Here is a 19,755-nt window from a genome sequence, read left to right as displayed (position 1 = left end):
GCAGCAGGGTGTGATGCACTGTGTATTGACACATTCCTCCCATAACCATCATTAAAATTGTGCCACAGTAGACCTTCTGCTGGTTCGGACCAGACGGGATAGCCTTCGTTGCCCTCACACATCGATGAGCCTTGGGCGCCCAACACGCTGTCGCCAGTTTGTGGATTGTCCCTCCTCGGACCACTGGCGGTACATACTCACCACTGCTGACTGGGAACACCCCACAAGCCTTGCAATTTCAGAGATGCACTGACCCAGTCATCTGGCTATAACAATTTGGCCCTTGTCAAAGTCGCTCAGGTCTTTACTCCAGCATTCAACACGTTGACAATGAGAACTGATTGTTCGCTTACCATCTAATCTACCCAGACCTTGACATGTGGCCTTGTTAGGAGATGATCAACGTTATTCACTTCACCCTTGAGTGGTCATAATATTTTGCCTAATCAGTGTATGTCCAGTGGAGAGACCTATTTAAATTATCTAAATTAAATTGTAATCATAAATCATAAATAATAACAAAAAAGGCATCAAGTACACCACCACTTATTTTCAAGTTTACTTTGTCTTTTACTCAAAATACAGTTCAAGTGGCCTTATCAGACTGAAGGAGTTACAGTCAGGGAAAGGACAAATAAAGGGGTCACAGACTCCACCCAGGGACAGGGGCCTGCTGGGGAAAGAAAGAAGAACCAAACAGAGGAGATGGATTCACAAACTGGCCAGTTTAAAAACTCCAGTGTAATATTCCAGAAGTATCCTACAGATGAAGGCTTTTGCTAGTACCTCAAAACAAATGCCCTCGTTCTTATTTTTTTAAAATGTATTATTATTTTTTTAAGTCCACTGTAAGCTGTCCAGTGACCTTTCAAGTCCATTGTCTATCATTTCAGTCTCTGAATTTATTTGCCTGCTCAACATAGACAGTATTCCAGCACTCCTCTGTACTCCCTCTGTCCGCGTATTGGTCAAAGAGGAGGTGCCAGTCTGCTGATGTTCATTGGCTTCTGCTGGAAGACTGGCAGGGAGTTGGAGCAGAGCTGTGCACCAGGAAGTGTCCATGCACTGTTCCACTTATTATCCACACACAGAAATCCTAAAAAAAATTATATTATTTGTGTTTTAGTTCAAATGTTTAACAAAACATCTAAATGTGGTAGGCCATGGAGCATCAAACAGTTATATTATGTATGTAGGATAGTCAACAGCTTTCATCGCTTTAAGTACTTACAGTGAAAAGGACCGATCTGGCTATGTTTCAGACTCGGCTTCCTGTTCCACACTTGCTGCCTGGCGCATGCCTTTGATTGAGAGGTACATCTCTTCCTCTGGGTCATAGTAATAGAACTTCCTCAGGTAGACAATAAGTGGTCTAGAATAGGAAAGAAGAGTTAGAGTTTATAGACACTTTGTAAACAGATGTGTTTGCTGTCTTTTAAGTCAATTACGATGGGATATTTATTTCAATAAAACACAATAACATTGCGTGGTAATATGCGATGCCCTAATAACCAGCAGAAAACTAATTAGGCAAAGGCTAATTGCACAGTGCATATAGCAATAAATGCTGTTATGTTTATTGTGTTTATTTAGAGTCCCACAGACACCCTACACCAACCCTAAACCTAACCCTAACCTTACGTTACAAAAACTAACCATGGTTTTACTACAGTAACCATAGTATCACCCTGGTATTTTGTAGTAAAATCATAGTAACCAAAAAAAATTAAACATGGTTACTATATTAACACTATATCAGTAAAGTTACACCATGGTAAATTGCATTAAAACTATGGCTTCTGATATAAAACATGGTTACTACAATTTTACTATAGTAAAACCATGGTTAATTTTACCCAGATCGAACCTTTCTCTCAAATCCCAACCTTAACCATGACCAAACCTCTGCAAAAGAAATCAACCTTTATATTTATTTATTATTATAAGTAGTATTAAAGGAAATATTAAGAGTGGAGAAAAAAAGCAAGATGGGAAAAAGCGGACAAAATGCGGATTAGAATCCAGGTCATCCGCACTAAAAAATTAAGTTCCACACTGTCATCTAGTTGCAGCAGTTTGCCTTCATTTTCTCTTTTTCAACCAGACTTTTGAAGTGCTGTGTGGCAGGTGCTATTTACACCTAGTGCAAATAGTCACTCCATATAAATAAATGCACCAAAGAATGAGTATCTTAGTAGTAATTAAGGCATCTGTATAATGTAAAAAATGTATGTGATAAAGATTCTGTATATAAACTCAGCAAAAAAAGAAACGTCCTCTCACTTTCAACTGCTTTTATTTTCAGCAAATTTAACGTGTAAATATTTGTATGAACATAAAAAGATTCAACAACTAAGGCATAAACTGAACAAGTTTCACAGACGTGACTAATAGAAATGGAAAAATGTGTCCCTGAAAAAAGGGGGGTCAAAATCAAAAGTAACAGTCAGTATCTGGTTGTAACGAGGTAAAAGGGAAAGGAGGCGGCGAGAACCGGCTTGACAATATAAATAATAATTTAATAATAAACTTAAACAAAAAGACAAACACATGCCGGGCAGTTGCCTGTAACTCTCTCTCTCTCTCTCTCTCTCTCTCTCTCTCTCTCTCTCTCTCTTTCTCTCTCTCGTTCTCTCTCGAGCTGCCGCCTCCAGTTGCCTTTATCCCTCTTGAGGGCTTGATTAGCCTGATTAGGGGCCGGGTGTGCAGCATCACGACCCAGCCCCGCCCTCCTCCCTGCCACACTGGTGTGGCCACCAGCTGCATTAAGTACTGCAGTGCATCTCCTCCTAATGGACTGCACCAGATTTGCCAGTTCTTGCTGTGAGATGTTACCTCACTCTTCCACCAAGGCACTTGCAAGTTCCCAGACATTTCTTGGGGGAATGGCCCTAGACCTCACACTCCAAGACAACAGGTCCCTGACGTGCTCAATGGGATTGAGATCCAGGCTCTTCGCTGGCCATGGCAGAACACTGACATTCCTGTCTTGCAGGAAATCACGCACAGAATGAGCAGTATGGCTGGTGGCATTGTCATGCTGGAGGGTCATGTCAGGATGAGCCTGCAGGAAGGGTACCACATGAGGGAGGAGGATGTCTTCCCTGTAACGCACAGTGTTGAGATTGCCTGCAATGACATCAAGCTCAGTCCGATGATGCTGTGACACACCGCCCCAGACCATGACGGACCCTCCATCTCCAAATTGATCCCGCTCCAGAGTACAGGCCTCGGTGTAACGCTCATTCCTTCAATGATAAACGTGAGTCCGACCATCACCCCTGGTGAAACAAAACCACGACTCGTCAGTGAAGAGCTCTTTTTGACAGTCCTGTCTGGTCCGGCGAAGGTGGGTTTGTGCCCATAGGCGACATTGTTGCCAGTGATATCTGGTAAGGACCTGCCTTACAACAGGCCTACAAGCCTTCAGTCCACCCTCTCTCAGCCTATTGCGGATAATCTGAGCACTGATGGATGGATTGTGTGTTCCCGGTGTAACTCGGGCAATTGTTGTTGCCATCCTGCACCTGTCCCACAGGTATGATATTCGGATGAACCGATCCTGTGCAGGTGTTGTTACACGTGGTCTGCCACTGCAAGGATGATCAACTGTCCTTCCTGTCTCCCTGTAGCGCTGTCTTAGGAGTCTCACAGTACGGACATTGCAATTTATTGCCTTGGCCACATCTGCAGTCCTCATGCCTCCATGCAGCATGCCTAAGGCATGTTCACGCAGGCACCCTGGGCATTTCTTTTGGTGTTTTTCAGAGTCAGTAGAAAGGTCTCTTTAGTGTCCTAAGTTTTTATAACTGTGACCTTAATTGCCTACCGTCTGTAAGCTGTTAGTGTTTTAAAGACCGTTCCACAGGTGCATGTTCATTAATTGTTTATGGTCCATTGAACAAGCATGGAAAACATTGTTTAAACCCTTTGCAATAAAGATCTGTAAAGTTATTTGGATTTTTACAAAATTATCTTTAAAATACAGTGTCCTGAAAAAGGGGCGTTTCTTTTTTGCTGAGTTTACATACATTTTAAATATAGAACATAACACCAATGACAACTATCCATAAATCAGAGGTCTAAAACATTAACATACAGGTGCATCTCAATAAATTAGAATGTCGTGGAAAAGTTCATTTATTTCAGTAATTCAACTCAAATTGTGAAACTCGTGTATTAAATAAATTCAGTGCACACAGACTGAAGTAGTTTAAGTCTTTGGTTCTTTTAATTGTGATGATTTTGGCTCACATTTAACAAAAACCCACCAATTCACTATCTCAAAAAATTAGAATACATCATAAGACCAATAAAAAAAACATTTTTAGTGAATTGTTGGCCTTCTGGAAAGTATGTTCATTTACTGTATATGTACTCAATACTTGGTAGGGGCTCCTTTTGCTTTAATTACTGCCTCAATTCGGCGTGGCATGGAGGTGATCAGTTTGTGGCACTGCTGAGGTGGTATGGAAGCCCAGGTTTCTTTGACAGTGGCCTTCAGCTCATCTGCATTTTTTGGTCTCTTTTTTCTCATTTTCCTCTTGACAATACCCCATAGATTCTTTATGGGGTTCAGGTCTGGTGAGTTTGCTGGCCAGTCAAGCACACCAACACCATGGTCATTTAACCAACTTTTGGTGCTTTTGGCAGTGTGGGCAGGTGCCAAATCCTGCTGGAAAATGAAATCAGCATCTTTAAAAAGCTGGTCAGCAGAAGGAAGCATGAAGTGCTCCAAAATTTCTTGGTAAACGGGTGCAGTGACTTTTGTTTTCAAAAAACACAATGGGCCAACACCAGCAGATGACATTGCACCCCAAATCATCACAGACTGTGGAAACTTAACACTGGACTTCAAGCAACTTGGGCTATGAGCTTCTCCACCCTTCCTCCAGACTCTAGGACCTTGGTTTCCAAATGAAATACAAAACTTGCTCTCATCTGAAAAGAGGACTTTGGAACACTGGGCAACAGTCCAGTTCTTCTTCTCCTTAGCCCAGGTAAGATGCCTCTGACATTGTCTGTGGTTCAGGAGTGGCTTAACAAGAGGAATCTGACAACTGTAGCCAAATTCCTTGACATGTCTGTGTGTTGTGGCTCTTGATACCTTGACCCCAGCCTCAGTCCATTCCTTGTGAAGTTCACCCAAATTCTTGAATCGATTTTGCTTGACAATCATAAGGCTGCGGTTCTCTCGGTTGGTTGTGCATCTTTTTCTTCCACACTTTTTCCTTCCACTCAACTTTCTGTTAACATGCTTGGATACAGCACTCTGTGAACAGCCAGCTTCTTTGGCAATGAATGTTTGTGGCTTACCCTCCTTGTGAAGGGTGTCAATGATTGTCTTCTGGACAACTGTCAGATCAGCAGTCTTCCCCATGATTGTGTAGCCTAGTGAACCAAACTGAGAGACAATTTTGAAGGCTCAGGAAACCTTTGCAGGTGTTTTGAGTTGATTAGCTGATTAGCATGTCACCATATTCTAATTTTTTGAGATAGTGAATTGGTGGGTTTTTGTTAAATGTGAGCCAAAATCATCACAATTAAAAGAACCAAAGACTTAAACTACTTCAGTCTGTGTGCACTGAATTTATTTAATACACAAGTTTCACAATTTGAGTTGAATTACTGAAATAAATTAACTTTTCCACGACATTCTAATTTATTGAGATGCACCTGTAATGTAAAGAAAGTAGTAGTCATACTTGGGGAGGGGCAGCTCCTGGATGTGGTCTATGCGGACGAGTTGTCGGATGCAGAAACGGCACAAATGCTGGAGTGATTTCACATTGCTGAAGCGTGAGACTGGATAGAGCAGCTGCACAGGGGTCGGAGGCAGTCCTGAGACAGACACCAGACCTTTTATTACTCTGACCTCAAACCTGTTTTCAGTCTTTAGAACATATATAAACATTACTCCAGCAACTATTTTAGCTCAATTTAGCTATATTGTACTCTGTGGTTTGGACTTTCAACACTGAAAAGGCTCCATGCATCCATTTTCAACAGAACAATCAGGCAGCTTTTTATTCTATGCAGTGGCTCACAATCCTTATTGCCAATGTCTGATCAGAAGACCAAGATATTTGCAGCGCCTTACCGGGTACTCGTGAACGCAGGAAGTAGAGGAATTTTCCATTTTTTGAGTGCATAATGGCTCGCTCAATAAATTCAACCACAGAATGGCAGCGATCCTCAAATTTAGGGTGGCACCATAAACTGAAGGTTCCTAAGGAGTAAGAGACAAACATAATTTAGAAAAAGTGAAAGTCAACAATTTCAGAAAACAATTTCTGTAGGACAACAGGTGTGTGGGAAAACACCTTTGTGTGAATTTTGCCATGTGGTGCCCAATATGTGTGTGTGAGAATAAAGGAATATTCCAGGTTGTTTAATTAATAATTTTTACGGTCATTTTAGGGTTTATGCCGTTACGTCATCATGGCAATGAAGTTGTAAAATTGGATATAAATTTACAGAAAAGGTTAGTAAGTGATTTTATCACACTAAAATCATGTTAACAAACATATTGTTTAAGTCTTGTTGTGATGCTTTTGAAACAACGAGTATTTTAATGTTAAGGGATTGGCCCCTGTTCACTTACATTGTCTGTAACCCGGATTATTTTGCGACAAGTTGGAAAAAATTTTGTGGTAATAATCACCATTATGCCACAAATGCTGTTGACCGAGCTTAACTTGTATTAAACCCAAAATATTATTTTAAGATCCATCTCAGGTGATCTGATCACAAGAGGTCAGGCAAAACACATCGCCATTTATACACCTGTTAGTAATATACATCTCAAATGCATCTCAAATGCATTAGTGTGTTACTGCATGATGACAGCACAAAAAAAGGAAAAGAAAGCATAAAAAAAATCAGCGCATTGTGACAGGTAAGTAGGTGGTCCTTCACCACTGTCTGGGACACATCAGGATGGATTAGCATTTACACTACAATGGCAATGTAGTCATGTGTTTTAGACTTTAAATGTGGTTTGAGTGATCAGATCACAAAAGGTTTTGGACATAAGAGGATATGTACATTGTAAGTGTGCATGTTTACCTCTATAGTGCTCCATGCGTGTGTGATGCGTGACTCCCTGTGACCGAAAGCTGAGGCTGAGGATGTATCGTGGGTCTGAACTGTCCCGCACCAAAAATGAGCCATCAGGCTTTCCTCTCAACTTCATTTCAGCATCCTCCCAGTTCATCGGCCCCCAATACCAGCCACACTGCAGACACACAAACACACACAATGACCTTCCAACAGTGTTTGAAGAGAAAAGCTGCTTATAGAGAAAACACACAAAACCTGTAAAGTCATGTGAATAACCACAGGAAGCCACAGTCATTGTTTAAGTCTATAAATAAAGCAACATGCCGAATGATGATTTTCTATCATTTCCTGACTGTCAGTGCTGTAGCATTTTCTTGGACTGACCCGCTCCAGCTCTCTCAGACTGGCAGTGAAGCTGCTGGAATCGGCCCCTCTCAGTGGACAAATGATCGGGGGCGGGGCCACTCTGGCAGGGGCTGGAGTCTCCATTGGTGATGTGATCGAATGTGGAAGTGCCCGGAAGAAAGCATCTGAGATATAAATGGATAATGTTTTTAGTACATGAGCAAATATTGGTTTTTGATCTGCAAGCACTAGTATTCCTTTTTCTCAAAAACTGTCAACTAAATGAATGCAAATACCTTCTAAATGTTTTATTTAATAAATGAGTATTCATGCTACATTGGCTCTAAAAAGTATTTAGACATTTAAGCCACACTTTAAAATTAATCCGTTTTATTGCATTACTGTAGATACAGAATACTGAACCAAGTAGCATCTGCAAACAAATTATGCTAAACCTTTTTTTAAAACTAACTTAACTTTTCTAACCTATTTTGCAATTACATTTAACCAGCTGGTTCTAAGGAATTTTACTGGATGTCTGAAGTCAGTTCCCCTCAAGTTCACACAACTTTTTCTATCTTCATTTTGAACCATATACCTACCATTTTATAATTTATAATCTAACAAACGTATTTTTTTAAATGTCTTTCTTGAAAAGTGTTTTTTTTAAAACATAACAAATACTACTTGGTTGGATATTTTATTATCTAATAAAATGACACATATTTACAGTAAATGTCACTTAAAGAATGCTCCAGGTTTTGCCTGATCACCTGAGAAGGATCTTAAAGGAATATTTTGGGTTTAATACAAGATAAGTTAAATCGACAGCATTTGAGGCATAATGTTGATTACTACAAAAAATTTATACTTTGAAGCAAAAATCGAGGTTACAGTGAGGCACCTACAATGGAAGTGAATTTGCCCAATTTTTGGAAGGTTTAATGGCAGACATAATTTATAAAATTTGTTACAGCTGTTTGAGCTGTAAAGTTATTTATATCAAATCAAATCAAATCACTTTATTGTCACACAGCCATATACACAAGTGCAATGGTGTGTGAAATTCTTGGGTGCAGTTCCGATCAACATAGCAGTCGTGACAGTGATGAGACATACACCAATTTACAATAACATCAAATTAACACAGCACAATTTAAACATCTGATATACACATAATTACACTCAACAATATACAAATAATAACATACACCGTACAGTATACAATACGCACTATATAGATACACATTATTCAATAAAAATAAAAAATAAAAATATATAAAAAAGGTATATATAGTATATATAGAATGTACAGTATTGTACTGTATTGACATTCAGGCTGTCGGCTGATAGTCAGTTGTTAAGAGAGAATATAATATAATAATAATATAATTTATGACAGTCCGGTGTGAGATATAGAGTAAGGGTAATAAAGTGCAGTGCTGATGAATTTTGATCGTGGGAGATCAAGAGTTCAGAAGTCTGATTGCTTGGGGGAAGAAGCTGTCATGGAGTCGGCTGGTGCGGGTCCTGATGCTGCGATACCGCCTACCTGATGGTAGCAGTGAGAACAGCCCATGGCTCGGGTGGCTGGAGTCTCTGATGATCCTCCGAGCTTTTTTCACACACCGCCTTGTATATATTTCCTGGAGGGAGGGAAGCTCACCTCCGATGATGTGTCTGGCAATTCGCACCACCCTTTGCAGTGCTTTGCGGTTGTGGGCGGTGCTATTGCCGTACCAGGCGGAGATGCAGCCAGTCAGGATGCTCTCTACAGTGCAGGTGTAGAACCGTGTGAGGATGTGGCGGTTCATTCCAAACTTCCTCAGCCGTCTCAGGAAGAAGAGGCTCTGATGAGCCTTCTTCACAACGACTTCAGTGTGGATGGACCATGTGAGTTCCTCAGTGATGTGGACGCCCAGGAACTTGAAGCTGCTGACTCTCTCCACTGGTGCTCCATTGATGGTGATGGGACTGTGTTCTCTGTCTTTTCTTCTGAAGTCCACCACAAGCTCCTTTTTCTTACTGACGTTGAGGGAGAGGTTGTGCTCCTGACACCAGTGTGTCAGAGTTTCATCATTGTCAGTGATCAGACCTACCACCATCGTGTCATCAGCAAACTTAATGATGGCATTGGAGCTATGTGTTGCCACACAGTCATGTGTGTACAAGAAATACAGTAGTGGGCTGAGAACACAGCCCTGCGGGGCTCCAGTGTTGAGGGTCAGTGATGAGGAGATGTTGCTGCCTATTCTAACCACCTGGAATCTGCTTGACAGGAAGTCCAGGATCCAGTTGCACAGCGAGCTGTTTAAGCCCAGAGCTCTAAGTTTCTCATCTAGCTTGGAGGGCACTATGGTGTTGAATGCTGAGCTGTAGCCTACAAACAGCATTCTCACATAAGTGTTCTTTTTTTCCAGGTGGGAGAGAGCAGTGTGTATTGTAGATGCAATGGCATCATCAGTGGAGCGGTTGTTGCGGTAAGCAAACTGCAACGGGTCAAGAGAGAGAGGCAGCACAGAGCAGATGTAATCTCTGATTAGTCTCTCAAAGCATTTGCTGATGATGGGGGTCAGAGCAACAGGACGCCAGTCATTTAAGCAAGTTATTTTTGATTGCTTTGGAACAGGCACAATGGTGGATGTTTTAAAGCATGTGGGGACTACAGACAAAGAGAGGGAAAGGTTGAAAATGTCCGTAAAAACACCAGCCAGCTGGTTCGCGCACGCTCTGATGACGCGGCCCAGAATGCCATCTGGGCCCGCGGCTTTGCGGATATTCACCCGTCGGAAGGATCGGGTTACATCCGCTACAGAGACGGAGAGTGAACTAACCTCTGTAGCTTCGGCCGCGAGAGCTCTCTCCGCGAGGGCGGTGTTATTTTCTTCAAAACGAGCATAAAAATTATTTAGCTCATCCGGGAGAGAGGCAGCGGTGTTCATGGCGGAGTTTTTATTCCCTTTAAAGTCCGTGATGATGTTAACTCCCTGCCACATGCTTCTAGAGTTGGTGGTGTTAAACTGTCCTTCAATCTTGCTCCTGTACTGGCGTTTTGCGGTTCTGATAGTTTTTCGGAGGGCATAACTGGCTTGTTTATGCTCCTCCGCGTTCCCGGAATTAAAAGCGGAGGTCTGCACATTAAGTGCCGTGCGAACATCGTTATTTATCCATGGTTTCTGATTCGGATAGATCCGTATTGTTCTGGTCGGAATCACATCCTCCACGCACTTTTTGATGAAACACATTACGCTATCAGCGTAAAGCTCGATGTCGTCATCAGAGGCGGACCAGAACATCTCCCAGTCCGTGTGATCAAAACAGTCTTGTAGCGTAGAGTCTGATTGGTGGGTGCTTCCTGTTTCAGTTTCTGCCTGTAAGCGGGCAGAAGCAGAATGGAAGAGTGGTCCGATTTGCCAAATGGTGGGCGGGGGAGGGATTTGTAGCCATCCCGGAAGGGAGAGTAGCAATGGTCCAAAACCCGGTCCCCTCGTGTGTTGAAACTAATGTGCTGGTGGTATTTTGGTGCGACTGATTTTAAACTGGCTTTATTAAAGTCACCGGTCACAATGAACGCGGCCTCAGGGTGTGTGGTTTCCTGCTCACTTATACTCCCATACAGTTCCTTGAGTGCCCAGTCTGTGTCGGCTTGTGGCGGGATGTACACAGCTGTGATAATGACCGCTGTGAATTCCCTCGGTAGCCAGAATGGTCGACACAGAAGCATAAGAAATTCCAGATCAGGAGAGCAGAAAGACTTGATAGAATGTGCATTCCTCTGATCACACCAGGATTTGTTGATCATAAAACATACACCACCTCCTCTGCTTTTACCTGAGAGGTCTTTCGCTCTGTCCGCTCGGTGCACGGAGAACCGGTTCAATGGCTGATTCTGAGCCATTGTCATGGCAACAAAGTTGTAAAATTGTAAAATCATATTAGCATGCATATTGTTTATGTCTTGTGGCTATACTTTTGAAACAGTGAGTATTTTAATGTTTATAGATTAGTCACCCAATTTGGAATGCCCAATTCGCAGTGCGCTTTTAAGTCCTCGTGGTGGCGTAGTGATTCGCCTCAATCCGGGTGGCGGAGGATGAATCCCAGTTGCCTCTGCGTCTGAGACCATCAACCCGTGCATATTATTTCATGTGGCTTGTTGAGCGCGTTGCCACGGAGACATAGCACTTGTGGAGGCTTCACGCCATCCACTGTGGCATCCGCGCTCAACTCACCACGCGCCCCACTGAGAACGAACCACATTATAGCGACCACGAGGAGGTTACCCCATGAGACTCTACCCACCCTAGCAACTGGGCCAATTTGGTTGCTTAGGAGACCTGGCTGGAGTCACACAGCATGCCCTGGACTTCGAACTAGCGAACTAGAGAGCTCCAGGCGTGGTAGCCAGCGTCTTTTACCACTGAGCTACCCAGGCCCCTGGAGACCAAATTTTTGCTTTTTTAAAGAAAAGGAGTGACAAGTCTAAATTAATTTTTGTGGTAATCAAAATTATGCCATAAATGCTGTCGATTGAGTTTAACTTGTATTGAACATGTCCAAAAATACTTTGGGGCCACTACATGTTACAGTAAATCAATTTACCATTTCTGAAATTATTCTGGAGATCACAAAAAATCTAAACATTATGATCTGTTATATCTTATAAATTAATTATGCTGTTACATGACACATTGTGAAGTAGAACACAGATTGTGTGTAAACTCTGAGGTATCGCACCATCTTGCTCTCACTTCCTCTCTCTTAACAAATGCGTATTTGTCACACCACCTTCATCCATCAAAGTGCAAAAGGAACTGAAAAATGAAACCACAGGGTCAACCAAAGCCTTTGTTAAACAACCCGATACATGCGACTGGTGGCATGTATTGTTTTTGCCTTTCACAAATGTTCACATAGTGTTTCATGGAGTAAAGGTGCTTCTGAGGGCAGAGCACATGACAGTCAACCCACAGAGGGGAGGGAAGTTTGGATTCTGCTCTCAGAACCAGAAAGGCTCCCTAAAACACCAACACACACTGCCCCCTCCACTGCACCCAAGTCTTACCATTGAGGCTGAGACTATGCTGGATGGTAGCGTGGAGAGGGGGAGGAGGAGGAAGAGGCAGAGGGAGAGACTGCAGGGAGGCCCCCATTACACTCACAAGGAAAGGCCCAGGCTGCGGCCCACCTATATCGTCTGGAAGAGAGCAGGAGTGAGGGTTCAGAGCCAGGAGAGTATGGATATGTCACAGAAAAGCAATGGAGTCATACACAGGAGTAAAGAGAAGGTTGAACTCTATTAGAATGAGCCCAGGGCTGTGAAGAGGAATCAGAACATGACTGATATTCAGCTTCAGAGCAAAGGGTCATCAAAATCATTCTTGAATATGTTACCAAAAAAAGACTTAAAAAAATAAATAAAAATATTAGCAGACAGATTTCAGAAGATATAGATTATATTGTGCAAACCACAGTATTGGATCAGAACTAGGCTAACACGGATATTACATTCAATAACCTGTTCTTTATATGGAACATTTATGTATCAAGAACATATACACTGGCGGCCAAAAGTTTGGAATAATATACAGATTTTGCTCTTATGGAAAGAAACTGGTACTTTTATTCACCAAAGTGGCATTCAACTGATCACAATGTAAAGTCAGGTCATTAATAACGTGAAAAATGACTATTACAATTTGAAAAAATGTTCAGAACTTCTTAAACTACTTCAAAGTTCTCATCAAAAAATCCTCCACATGCAGCAATGATAGCTTTGCAGATCCTTGGCATTCTAGCTGTCAGTTTGTCCAGATACCTAGGTGACATTTCACCCCGCACTTCCTGTAGCACTTGCCCTATATGTGGCTGTCTTGTCGGGCACTTCTCACACACCTTACAGTCTAGCTGATCCCACAAAAGCTCAATGGGGTTAAGATCCATAACACTCTTTTCCAATTATCTGTTGTCCAATGTCTGTGTTTTTTGCCCACTCTAACCTTTTATTTTTGTTTTTCTGTTTCACAAGTTTTTCTGTCTTTTTCTTTGCAATTCTTCCCATAAGGCCTGCACCCCTGAGTCTTCTCTTTATTGTTGTAAATGAAACTGGTGTAGAATTCAATGAAGCTGTCAGCTGACAGGACATGTGAGGCATATATTTCTCAAACTAGAGACTCTGATGTACTTATCCTCTTGTTTAGTTGTATATCTGGCCTTCCACATCTCTTTCTGTCCTTGTTAGAGCCAGTTGTGCTTTGTCTTTGAAGTCTGTAGTGTACACCTTTGTATGAAATCTTCAGTTTTTTGGCAGTTTCAAGCATTGTATAGCCTTCATTCCTCAAAACAATGATTGACTGACGAGTTTCTAGAGAAAGCTGTTTCTTTTTTGCCATTTTTGACCTAATATTGACCTTAAGACATGCCAGTCTAACAAACACAAAGACAATGTTAAAAGCATAAAGCAGCAGGACAAATCCTCCAATTATGTGACAATATCTTATCCTCTTATAGCACTTTAAGGATAAGATGCCATGACAGGAGGCATATCACACATTAACTGCAACATGGAGAAACAACATGGATATCTGTAAGCACAAATCCACACACTGATGTGTACATTCAACCACATCCTCACGACACTGGAAAATGTATTTCTTCAAGGGGGTGAAGAGATGAGGTGGAGTCAATTTTTTTAACTCAGAAGACATGGACCAACTTTAAACCTCTACCATCTACCAGCACTATAGCATAAATGCACTGTAAAAAATGAAATTGCTTTTTATCAAGCTTATGGGGGTCTTTGAGTCACAGATACTACGAAATGTGAATTACTTTTCCATTGAAAACACACATTAGACCAACAATATTCCCCCAAATGTTGTCCCAACTAGCCTAACAGTGTTTTCTGAACAAACAGTTTCATGTAAACAATTTCACTGATTTGCGAGTTCCAAGCATGCATTGCAATGTCAATAAATTATGCAGTTAGTGTTATAGGCTTATTTTTTTGCTGTTTGCTCATTTTATGCTGTTGTTTTTTGTTGCAACTGTTAGTCAGTTTTTGTGTGGTGATGTTAGGAGCTCATCTTTTAACTTAATGAGGTTTGTTGATTGTCACCGTAATTGAGGTTTGTGTGTTAAGTTTTGAGATCTATTTTGTGTCTATGCCAAACAACTGTGCATACTACCTTGCAAGATATACATCTCTTCAGAAGCAAAGATTGCAGTAAATTTCATTTAAAAATAATTTAAATGGTGACAAAATGAAAGTTCTCATATTGCAAATTGATAGTTGGCTCAACAAGAAATTAGTAGTTCTCCCAACAAGAATTTTTGCATTAAGTGAACAAACAAATTCACATTGACTAAACAAAGCAATGTTACTGAGGACAATTATTAAGAGTTGAGAGAACTCAAAAATCTCACTGTGTCATGTTGCCTTGATTTTTAAGTTGGCTCAACAATTCTTTTTTTACAGTGCGTGCACATTTCTCACTTAATCATGATAAAGAATCTGCTTCCTAGTTCAAACAGGCTGAATAATCACATACGATGCTTAATCCTCTTCTCTCACTGATGACAAAAGAACGCTTCATCATACATAAACATTCAGACCTAATACCTATATCTCCAGTATTGAGATTATTTGCCTTCAATCCCAGATACCACACAACAACACTGAGCTGATAAAATGGCAAACTGCAGAAACTTAACATCACTCAAAACTGAACTGCTCCTTTGTGTGCCAAACAACAGTTAAGTCTAACCACACTCAGACCTTACACAATGCTTCTGTCATTTTTTTTTATGTTTGCAGAATGTAATCTGAGACCATGAAATGAAAAGAATGAAATGACTGAAGTCAGAATAAAAAAGGGGAAATGAATAGACAAAGTGAAAGAATAAACATGTGGGTTTGAGATACAAGTGTGATAGAGAATCTGGAAATATAGAAGATAGGGTTGGCAGTACAAAAGATAAAAGGAATATACCAGGGGGGATATAGGGGGTCAGGGGAGAAATATTTGATAAGTGTAAAACAGATGGAGATGTGAAAGCCAAAAAAGAAGGAGAGCACTAATGCAGGAGATCAAAGGGGGTGTGTGTGAACATCTGTAGAGGGGCTCACCTAGCAGACTGAGGCTCCGGCGTGGAGGAGGTGGAGGCGTGGGAGGGTGAGGGGAGTTCCTCCCTCTCTGAGAGATGTCCACATCAACCAAGGACACAGTCTCTCCTGGAACCAGAGTAATGATATAGAAATTATAAGGAAGACATCAACAACATTTCTTATAATCATTTATCTAAATTCCTAAGACTGGCCTAAAATGAGACTTATCTCATCCAAATCATGTGTCTGTGTTATTATATTCCCCATATGCACTGTGTAAGCTATTTATCAGTATTAATCAATATGCCTTAATTTAATACTGTATATTTCAAACAATGATCCCTTAGGCTTTAACAGCATTATCTTCCCTTGAATCTCCTTTTTCTAAGTGATCTTTTTACCTGTGAAAATAGGAGTAAAAGAGGCTGCAGAGAAGGCACTTTGTGCCCTTGTTAGTCCAGGTTGGCTGTGGGAAGGAAATGATCATGGTAAATATAATAGTTTGAAAAAACAGATATATTTAGGGTACAACAACAAAAGTCTATTCATCCAAAAATGAAAATTCTGTCATTACTTATAGACCCTCATGCTGTTCCAAACCCATATGACTTTCTTCCGTAGGACACAAAAGCTGTTAATAGATAAAACTCCGAGTCACCGTTCACTTTCATTGCATCTTTTTCTGTACAATGAAAGTGAATGGTGACCAAGGCTAAAATTCGAAATTGCTGCCCAACATCTCCTTTTGTGCTTTACAAAAGACAGAAAGTCATACGGGTTCTGAACATTCTGATGGTGAGTGAATGATGACAGAATTTTCATATTTGGATGAACTGTCCTGTAAACTATAAAGGTATACACATAATCATGAAGCTTATGTTTGCAATGTTAAAGGGATAGTTCACCAAAAATGAACATTTCCTCATCATTTACTCACCCTTATGACTTTCTTTCTTCTGCTGAACACAAACAATAATTTTTAGAAGAATATTTCAGCTTTGTAGGTCCTCACAATGCAAGTGAATGGGTACCAACATTTTGAAGGTCCAAAAAGCACATAAAGGCAGCATAAAAGTAATCCATACGACCCAGTGGTTAAATCCATGTCTTCAGAAGCGATATGATAGGTGTGGTTGAGAAACAGATCAATATTTAAGTTATTTTTAAATATCAATCTCCACTTTCACATTTCACATTTCACACTTCTTTTGTTTTTGGCAATTTGCATTCTTTGTGAATTTATTGTAAAAATAAATAAATAAATAAATAAATAAATAAAAAGGACTTAAATATTGATCTGTTTCTCAACCACACCTATGATATTGCTTCTGAAGACATGGATTGAACCATTGGAGTCGTATGGACTACTTTTATGCAGCCTTTTTGGAGCTTCAAATTTGGAATCCATTCTCATACCATTGCATTGTATGGACTTACAGAGCTGAGATAATTTTCTAAAAATCTACTATTGTGTTCAGCAGAAGAAAGAAAGTCATACACATCTGGGATGGCAATGGGGTGAGTAAATGATGAGAGATTTTTCATTTTGTGGTGAACTACCCCTTTAAGGAAAACGAAGCGTACCTCTGGAGGGTCAAACACTCACCTGCCCGAGTCTTGATCCCCACCAATCGCTCCTGACATGTCAACTAAACTGCCAGCTGAGGAAATGGAGAATGTTACTGAAGGTCTTTTGTCCAAAAGGTTGTTAGAGCCACTACAGCTTTTAGTTCTGAAAAGTTTACTCAGGCGGATTTTAAGCGAGCCCTTCCTGGATTTTCCTGGTACTTTCAGAGTCTTCTCTCCTCCGCTTGCCCCATGCGCTCGGGACGCGCTTCTGTCCGGCCAGGCCTTCGGAGTGGATGCCTGGCTGGGTAGGACCTCGGGCGTCAGTTTGTCGGTGGTAGTATCACCCTGAGCCCTAGTGTTTACTGAGTCTCGTAACAAACAACACAGCCGCGATTCACTACAAAGTCCCCCTGAAACCCCCATGGCTTGTCCGGACAGTACCGACGGGAAACATTTGAGTGTAAACGCACCTGGCGTCGTGTTTACCATGTCCCTTTCTCCGTGTTCAGGAATGTGTGACTCAGTCTTTTGGCAGGTATTGATGCCCAGGCCATTCACCTCTTCTGACCCGAGGCCCTCCAGCACCAGCAGCGCATCGCTGGTCTCGGTCGGGTCGTCGCCTTGTCTGATTCCAGCTACCGCCGAACCGAGAACGCTTTGACACGAACAGTGAGGCAGCTCGCCGTCTTTGAGCAAAAAATCGGTTACCGGAGCAGCTCCCAGCTCCCCGAATTTTCGCGCCAGCTCTAACACAGGACCGTCGGGCGTTGTGCAGCTCCAGCTGGGCTCTGTCATCGAAACAGCGTTGGTTTTATCTTTTTGGTCTGTGACCAAACGATGCCGGTTGCACAGCTCTGCTGCCTCCGTATCTGTAGCACCCGTCGGCAGCTTGAGCTGAGGATGCAGCGTCCATGTAGGAGGATGCTGAGCGTCCACGGCGCTGAGCATGTTGCTATTGATGCTGCCGCTAGACTCGGAGGCAAGCACCGCTTGGTTTTCAAAAGCCCTGATTTGACTCTGATCATCCGAATTATTTTCAGCAGAGTCTCTCGATATATTTCTGAATACCAATAGCTGAGGCCCCATTCCACCTCTGTGCGTGAGATCGTACCCGTGGGCCTCGGCTGAATGAAGCGGGGGAGGCGGTACAGACAGCGAAGGTCTAGTCGCCATCACTCCAGTGTCAGGTGCCTCCGTTCCGTTGGCTTGCGGAGCTTTGTTCACCGCTGAGATGTGGCCGTGTCGGGCAAGGCCGACCATTTGATTCTGTGTGCATTCAAAGTTACCCTTAATACCTCCATGAGACAAGACCTCCTGCACTGTCGATGACAGATTCCCATTCTCCTCGTCCAAGCGGTCATCCTCGGCCGCGGAGACCAGGCGCATCAAGACAAAATCGGGAGACATATCTTGCGCGTTGTTCATTATTATTCCTCAATATACTGAAGAATGAGCGATATCAGCGTTTCACATTGCTCCAGTCATAAGATATCGGTTGTCTAACGGTAACAGGAGTCTAATCCTCTTGGTGTTAGTTTTAGCCCACTCACTCACTCACCGCTAGACAATTAGAGAATATAAACTCTATTTCACGCGCTCCTTCAACATTGCGCACGCTCTCCTTCGCGCGGACCCCGGTTATTTCCAAATATCAGCGTCATTTAATGTCCGGCCTCAAAAAATCTCCACGGGTCTTTGCAGGGTCATACATAACGCTTCATTTCACAGAATCTTAAAGGCGTCTGTGGTCACATTACTGTCTCTACGGCACACACCGAGGCCCCACCCGCGCGCTCACTTCCGCAAATTCGATGCGTTTCGTGTTTGCCCTTATCCGTGCCATTGCTGTCCATTTGGCTGCAGGCAATGTGTTGTCCCCCTTACTGACGTGCACCATGGTATAATGTATTTTTGTTCACGTCCTGCTAGCCACACAGATGTCATTTCCCGCCTTGTTGTGTGGAATTTGACCTGCGCTTATCAGTTAATGTTTGTTATGATTCATAAATTGTAGTGGCATCGCCTCTCGATCTCATAATTTTAGCAGAATTTAAACTCTCCCAGCACATCGGACACATCATGAGTCAAAGTCCCTGGCTAATAATTTTCATTATTTGAATACTGACTATTATCTTAGTATACTTATTTAATACATCTTGTCATTCATAAGGCCTATAAATGTAAGCAAGAGAATATCATGCTATAGGCTATGACATTTAAAATGAATATTATGTAGCATAAATAAATATATTTTACTTAAAAACACTGTGATTTATTTTCATATATGATGTGTATGACCTAGAGAGACAAAACAGTTATTGTTTACTATCATCCATTGTTCTGTGGTCAAGATTTTTACTGTTATCTGCGCTATATTTGTATTGCATTTGCAATGCAACTGCATTGATGGACCGAATGATGTCGCTGTACACAAAAATTAACACATTGTGACAAGCCTAAAGAGCCCTTTAAAACCTACCATCTCATAACACAAAGAGTTTATGGTTTTTAACGTTAAAGGTTTAAACTCACATTTAGAAGAAGAAAATATGTTTTCACTGTATCTCAATTGAGAAATATTGAATGTTTTGACAACTTCCTCTTCAATTAAATACTTAAATGCACACAACATTGTCTGAAAACACACGCATATATATCCCTAAAATCATGTT

At 41.6% G+C, this 19,755-nt stretch overlaps 2 protein-coding genes across 6 annotated transcripts in view; one reads left to right on the top strand and one right to left on the bottom strand.

Annotated features, from left to right (window-relative positions):
• Positions 1-545: 545 nt before the first annotated feature.
• LOC127425802 (suppressor of cytokine signaling 7-like) lies at positions 546-18,857 on the bottom strand. Of its 5 annotated transcripts, none has more exons than XM_051672061.1 (10): positions 17,121-18,857; positions 15,916-15,980; positions 15,536-15,640; positions 12,473-12,604; positions 7,387-7,592; positions 7,069-7,237; positions 6,101-6,229; positions 5,706-5,841; positions 1,232-1,372; positions 546-1,096 (listed from the first exon to the last, which is right to left on the bottom strand). In XM_051672061.1, exons 1-9 carry the CDS (start codon positions 18,506-18,508, stop codon positions 1,252-1,254), a joined length of 2,451 nt encoding a protein of 816 aa, XP_051528021.1. In that variant the 5' UTR covers positions 18,509-18,857; the 3' UTR covers positions 546-1,096; positions 1,232-1,251. The 5 variants fall into 5 exon arrangements, with proteins under 5 accessions (XP_051528021.1, XP_051528022.1, XP_051528023.1 ...); XM_051672062.1 differs by having other exon boundaries at positions 7,447-7,592; XM_051672063.1 differs by lacking the exon at positions 12,473-12,604.
• Positions 8,770-19,755, top strand: part of mrpl4 (mitochondrial ribosomal protein L4) — a 170,384-nt gene continuing 159,398 nt past the window's right edge. Inside the window, exon 1 of the mRNA XM_051672075.1 lies at positions 8,770-8,774. The gene's annotated coding sequence lies outside the window, so the exon portion shown is untranslated. The remainder of the gene's footprint in view (positions 8,775-19,755) is intronic.

This window comes from Myxocyprinus asiaticus, chromosome 35 (assembly GCF_019703515.2).
Source record: "Myxocyprinus asiaticus isolate MX2 ecotype Aquarium Trade chromosome 35, UBuf_Myxa_2, whole genome shotgun sequence".
In the NCBI taxonomy this organism is placed as follows: domain Eukaryota; kingdom Metazoa; phylum Chordata; class Actinopteri; order Cypriniformes; family Catostomidae; genus Myxocyprinus; species Myxocyprinus asiaticus.
The sequence above is the reverse complement of the archived record's forward strand: the minus strand, read 5'-3'. Positions and strand labels throughout refer to the sequence as shown.